Genomic DNA, 7,146 nt, shown 5'->3' with positions numbered 1-7,146 from the left:
ATTCTATGCAGGCAGCAGATACAGAGTCAGTTGGCTTCGTGGTTTATTATAATCTGAGTTCTCACTTCTTCTAAATTCTTCATTCTACAGATGTTAACCCTCTCCTTTTCAATGGTCTTGATATTCCACCAATCAAGCTATCCTTTGTTCTGTAATTCTGCTATATGTTAGTGGCTCCTGATAACGTAGCTCCTATATCACAGCTCTGCAGACTGGTTTAAACTCTAGCTACAAAGTGTAGAAAGGTTAACTCAGGTGTGGAAATATCTTTCAGTGAAGCACTAAAATGTAGTGTCAAGATGCTCAAGGAGACTAGATTTTGTTTTATGAAGCTGAGATACATGCTTCTAATTCTAATGACTACAGGACTAATGAAACATTTTCTGATTATTTTTGCCTAGTTTGTTGTGTTTTACCTACATAACAGATGATACTGCAAATTAATACATGTTGCAATAAAGTTGTTTGCTTTGATCCTAAACTAAAACCTACAGCTTTAGGCCCCTAGCATATCAGTAAGGTCCTAGATTCTTTTTAACTAGACAAAAATGTGTCTTGTGCTATATGCAAGAATTCACCACACTGTCTGCACCCCTTTCCCCCTTTTCAAAACTCTAGATTTGCCCGTGAGTAGGATATACTATTCACTCATTTCTTGTCAGCAGCCCTTTTTGTAATCTATTTCAGGTGATAATATGCCCTTTACAATCTAGGAGACTTCTTTTCAAAGGAAAGGGGAGATATCATTCCCTAGCTGGTAGGCTATGTAAACAACCTATAATGATATTGCTATGTATTCTTTAGCCAAGACACGTGGTTCTAAAGAGAGGGACTTGCAATAATCTTAGAATGACCTCCAAAGCTTTTAAAGGTTACCTTCTGCTTTATTGAAGATGGATGGTCACATGCTTTTCTGATGAATGGGAATCAGTTTGATAGTATTTCTTTGCATGACAAAAGAGTGGTTGAAAAAGCAATATGACTGAAAACAGCAGCCTGTTTAAACTTCTGATTTAAGAAAGATAACTGTAGACTGAGAGGAAGATGGACTTGGCTTCAAGGAATTTATTTCCAACTGGCCATCTTGGGTGAAGAGCCATGACTTCTTGAGTGTGACAACTTGTTGATTTACCTTTCTTTTCCTGACTTTGCTGATTCCCAACCTCCCTGCTTGAAGTTAAGAATTTGTTATTTTCAGCATTTCATTCTTTGTTGTAATGAGCAACTTTACTTGATCCCTGTACTGCTGTCTGGCTTTTCTTTAACATCAGACAGTTAATTCCTTTGATCTGTGCTCATAAAAGCTTTTTTTCACCTACACCTGCACTGCTTGGTCCTCCCTAGCGCAACAGCAACAACAACAACAACAACAACAACGTTCAACCCCTGGTTTAAGATATAAAATAATAACCTGGAGGTCAGGGAGCACCTCAATCTCCTCCTCATATAGTCTCACTGAAAATGGCTGTACAGACAATTGTACACACTTCAATTTTGATTTGTTTTTCATGTCAAATGTGGAACCAGGCATATTTCTTGAAAACCTCTGGAACAATTCTGGAATATCATAATGAAACCTAACATAAAAACACAAAATGCATTCCCACCCTGACACAGCTGCAAACAAACTATATAAATGGCTTTCTTGAGGATGTGCTCCATTATTTTTCCAGGAACTATATATATTTATTTAAATATATTTGGTTCATTTGTTTTGTTTTTAAGGTGAAGGGAGAGAAAGGTGTGGTAAGGATTTCCAGAAAGAAACACAATACCTAATCTGACGCTCATGAAGTACCAACGTCATATACAGATGATCAGACAAAACAAGAAACAGCTGTGATTTTTTTTTAACATCATATAAATGTGTCTCCTGCTTCAAAAGCTATTACATTAATCAAACTATGAATAATTTCTTCAACACAAAAGACTGATGGTCATGTAACCCATGCAAAAATGCAATTTGAGGAAAATGGAGAGCTAGCAAATAATAATCTCCTAGCACAGAAATACTGACTTAAACTAGTCAGTCCCACCCTCACCCCTCCACCATGTGAATATCATACTGCACTTTTGGAATAAAGTGAATACAGGAGTTTGAAGTTGATCATTCTTTGCTTTTCTTCTCTAAAAGATATTGTAGTCTAGAAGCTGTGGATCTGAAACATTAAGAGACGTCTACAGTAGAAGGCTGTAACACAACATTACAGCTGGGAACATGGATGCATAAAAATGCATAGCCAAGTCGCCACAGTTACCATATACTGACCACAGTGCATATAACCCATTTTAATGTGTCTTATAAGCAATACAGCATATTAATATAAAATGCCAGTGCATTCATCTGGAACAACTTAAGGTAGTACAAATGCTGAATATTTTAATTTCCCATGTTAAAACTACTCTTGCATAGCTTTCAATTAATATATCTATAATCTGTTTTTAAAAAAATGATGTGCTTTATCTCTCTGCCAATTTGAATTCAATTTATGATTCAGGATATTTTAAAAGCCTTAGCTGCCTTTATATTCCTTCTCTCTTCCCACCTGTCTGCAGAAACAAAATTGCCTAGATTCAAATGCTTAGGACTTAAAGTAATCCAGAATGAGCCTCAAAAGCAGTGGTTAGTCTCTTTCTCTAACACAGCATTTAGTCTTGCTTGCTCAGATTGTTGGACAATATTAAGGCCCCCCTTCCCCAAAAAACAAATAAAAACCAAACAAAAAAACCAAACTTACTGCACCTTTATTCCTGGACAGTGGGCAAAAAAGGCTTCTGGACTTTGAGAATGATATAATGCACCATGACCTACACAACCCCAAGGTGCTCGTATTGTGAGACTTCCACAATTGAAGAGATCTCCAGAGCGATACCGATATTTTGCTGCTTCATTAACAATCTGCATAAGAGAGAAAAATAACCATTTCAAAAATCTTTTCTATACGTGATCAAAATTAATGCCAACAGCGTGTAAAATTATGTGTACAGAAACACACAGTGATCATCCTACAATGCTGGTTTCTTTATAGTCAACAGCAAGGTAACCTGAAAATAATACGTTCTTCTTCACCTCTCTGCCAAAAACATGCTATTTTTCTAAAAGAAAATGGTAGGAAGGCACTACCTAATAATGGTTTGAAACAACATCCAAAAAGAAGCAAGTGACAGAGCTGAAAACAGAATCCAAGCTTACTAAATCCCACTCTCATATCATTTCTACTGAACATGCTGTACCTAATCTAATATGCCTTGCTTTAGCCTATTCTTTTTGGCTTTTAACTTGACTCTTGTACATTTCCAATTACCTCAAACATATGTAAATGTTGGCAACACTCATGACTGTGAAAATACATGCAATTATGGGAGTAAAATCTTAAATTTTGATGTTCACTTTCTCATCTACCAGTAGTACTATTTACATTGTTTGGGTCCCTTAACTTCTCTAAAACCATCTGAACTAACCTGATCAAATGCTGGAAAAATGTAGTCGGCAAACTGGATTTCTGCAATGGCTGTAGCACCAGTAACTGCAACTCCAATACCAAATCCAACTATTCCTTGTTCACACAATGGTGTATTGAAAACTCTATCTTTACCTAAAAAACAAGGAGAGCTTTTAATACATTAAACTGTAAATAGAAACACATTTTACTTTTCTGTGCCCAAAAAGATGCACCTCATTAAATCTCATACATTTGTGCATATATAATTCTGTGGGTGATTTCTATATACAAATAAAAATATAAATTAGGAAAAGTTAATTAAATTTGACAAATATTTAATTATTGTCAAATAATAAATTTGACAATAATTTGACAATTTGTGATGCACAGGAGTATAACTGTCTTTGTTCTATGGTGGGGTTTTTTAAGGAGGGGGTAGGGGGGAAGCAAGAGCTAAAATAACCCGCCCAAGCTCACAGTGAAAGATCCAGGTATAGAAACCAGAACACGTTATTTCCAGTTTTTTGTTCTAACTGCAAAAACACCCTCCCTTACATGCTGAGACAAGCCAGATTGTCCGTTAAAGAAAAAGACTGGAGAGAGAGAAAAAAGGGGGGGAGGGGGGGGAGAGAAGAGAGAGCATTTTCTAATTCCTGAAGTGCCAAGTAAAAAAATACCCAGAGCATAACAGGAATCACAGAACTGAAAGGGATTACCCAGTTTATTAAGCTCAGTCCTCCATGAATCCCGATAATCATATACTAAGTATATGCCCAAAAGCTCCAGAAGAACATCCTCTCTAATCCTCCCCTATACTGCAGCCACAAAACACCCCATAATAAACTCTGGATCTTTAGCATACATGCAAAAATATATCAATAGTCATTTTTGCTCATAGTTCTGTTCATATCTTCCCTTTTTAAAACCTGCCATTAGTTCCCCATTCTCCACTTCATCAACTTCAAGCAAGCATAATTTGGTGCTTGGGACAGAAGTTACGCATAAACCAATTTAAGTGATCAGAAACTGGTTTAAACCTGTAACAGAACAGAAACTCACCCCTTCCCCTACTCCAACCTATTGCTGGCTGGCTACAACTGTGGACTACACATCCCAGAGGTACCTGGAAGCAGGAAGAGGAAGTGATGAGCACACCTGAAGAGTCCTGCTGCTTTAATTTTGGACTGTAAATCCCAGAGACCTTGGGGGCAGCAGGAAGAGGAAGTAAGCATACAGTCAGAGATCTGTGCTCTAGTGCCCCCGAGCTTCTGGTCAGAGCCCCTGCAGGCATGTGGCTGCATTTCCTGAATCAAAGGTAAATGTCTGTTCAATTCTGTTTCAGTTTAAACTTTGCAGTTTAGACTAACCTGCAAAGACTGAATCGATTCAGCCTGAGGCTTTTTGACTGTCTGTACCTTGCCTGGGACTATCCCAGCATGGAGCCCTCCAGGTAACACATGGGGCAGGGAAGCAATCACAACTGTATTTTCACAGTACTGCACATTACTTCTATGCAATAAACAGAACTTCCCTAACTGATCCAAAAAGCCACTACCCTCTCCCTTATCTCCCTTCTAAGCTCAATTGTAAAAGCTTTGCAAAAATAAAATTTCACATTGTAATTCAATTCTTATGCTGACTCATCAGCTGACAAAGGTTGAGCACCTCTGCTGAGAGCTGCTGATTAAACTTACAGAAAAGTTAAAAAAACAAAGAAACCCTAGCTGTTAGAAATAACTTTCATGAACTAAATAATTCAATAGTCAATCAGCCACCTAATCAGATGGTAGCACATTAGAAACCCAATGAACATCAGTTTCAAGAAAAATCTTTTAAATTTATTCATGAGCATTTCTGTGGAACAGAATGCCAAGCTATCTACTTCTAATAAAGGAAAAAAACAAAAGCTTTAAAAGTATCCAAATGGGCTGAAAACAAAAATAATTTTCCCTAAATGTATAACCAGACTATAATAACTCGGGCAGAACAGCATTGTTGTCATGTAGTTCTCTGGCTTGTCATCTACTTGCTGTTTTGAAAATGGCTGAAACCATTACTTCATGTAATACAGTTCTCAGCAAGGATTTCCAAACTAATTTTATACCTGAAAGCATTCAGAATTACTAGCTCAAGGAGAGTTATAGACATAAAACTGTGGACATGCCCCATAGCCCCCTCCCATTTATTGTTACCCATTAAGCCTCCAGAATGATTCAGTGTTATATCATGACACCAAGGCCCAGTGTTAGTAAATATGATAGGTGCTATTACTATCCTGTTAAGTATTAATGCATGAAGATTTTAAGTTATTTCAATTATAAAGGAAAAAAACAATTTATGTAATGAGATGTAAAGAATGCATTGCCATAAATAGTATTTAAAAAAAACAGATGCATTCTTTTGAGATCTAGCATTTTGAAATTACTTTACTCTTAGGTAGTTAAAGTTTGATCTTCAAAGGTGCAGAATATGCAAGTTGAGTCAACCCCACCCAGAATCAAGCATAAAGCTGAACATACTATTGCCCCTAAACAGTGACAAACAAAACTCCCTCTAGGAACATGACTAAAGTGCACATTTATTACTGATACTTAACTGCCATCCGGTCTTAACATTTGGTTACTGACAATCAGGGTCCCCATGTTATTACCAATGAGCTGGGCTACCCACAACTTTCAGGATACAGTACATCCCCATTATAAAGAACCCTGCTTATAAAACCTTTTGGCTTTTAACAATTCTCAACAGTGTGCACGTCTACACATGCATATTAATGCAGAGCAGTAAACTCTGGCACTTATTGTGCTGGAATTTATTGCTCCCAGGCACTGCATTTACATGTGACCAGGACTGCAACATGTTGAGCCAGGTCAGAGCAGCCCCAGCTAGCAGAGGACCTAGGGGGTCAGCCTGCCAGCCCGGGGATGCTCTGACCCAGCTCATTGTGCAGCAGAGGGGTTGGCTGGGGCATGAGGGTGCTCCACTGTGGGGCTAACTGGCAGGCATTCCCTGTACTGAAGCACACTCGTGCTCTAGGCAGCTGCATCAGTGTCTACACATGTAGTGCTACAGACTAAAAACTCTGCAGCAGGATAGTACTTGCATTTACAAGTACTACCCTACTGTGCAATTTATTAGTTTCCTGCAGCCTAATGTGTAGATGCCAAGATGTTTACTGTGGAGATAATTAGTCTACTCTGCAGCAAACATCTTGTGTAGACGTGCCCGGTATGAAACAATTTTCTTATTATGATGCAGCAAACTGACTAAACCTACCAGGGCAGATCCACAGAGGGTGCATTGGCTAGCTACATCCCTCCCCTTTTGGACTGGACTGTGCCACAGGAGTCTCTGGGGACTTTTTTAAAGGCCCCAAAGCAGGTAAGAATCCCCCAATTCCCCTCCATGCTCAAAGGGGTCACTCTGCACGTCCCCTCCCCTCCCCTTCCCCAGTTCACCATTGCTGCTTTCTTTGCTGTCCCTCATGTAGAGAAAGCTTCAAAGCTACTCCTGCATGCTCCAATCAGGTTGCATAGGGGCTAGGCTCAGCTGGAGCTCTGCCAGCAGCAGCAACAGCTGTGATGTGGGGTAAGGGAGATTCCTGCCTATCTGCTCCTAAGGTACTAGGCAGGGTGGAGGAGTCCACCCACCTGTCCATTACTTCTGCTGCTGCTGTCACTGAGCCCAGGCCACAGGCATCCTG

The 7,146-nt window shown here is 39.0% G+C and overlaps 1 protein-coding gene across 4 annotated transcripts in view; it reads right to left on the bottom strand.

Moving 5' to 3' along the window:
• BCKDHB (branched chain keto acid dehydrogenase E1 subunit beta) overlaps positions 1–7,146 on the bottom strand; it is a 289,020-nt gene that overhangs the window by 227,538 nt on the left and 54,336 nt on the right. For all 4 annotated transcript variants that reach the window (XM_006034413.3, XM_025216409.1, XM_006034412.3 and 1 more), the window contains 2 exons: positions 3,463–3,596; positions 2,744–2,899 (listed from right to left, as the gene is read on the bottom strand). In XM_006034413.3, the coding sequence (XP_006034475.2) occupies positions 2,744–2,899; positions 3,463–3,596 (290 nt within the window). The remainder of the gene's footprint in view (positions 1–2,743; positions 2,900–3,462; positions 3,597–7,146) is intronic.

This window comes from Alligator sinensis, unplaced genomic scaffold (assembly GCF_000455745.1).
Source record: "Alligator sinensis unplaced genomic scaffold, ASM45574v1 scaffold405_1, whole genome shotgun sequence".
NCBI lineage: Eukaryota > Metazoa > Chordata > Crocodylia > Alligatoridae > Alligator > Alligator sinensis.
This window is presented reverse-complemented; position numbering and strand designations above follow the sequence as displayed.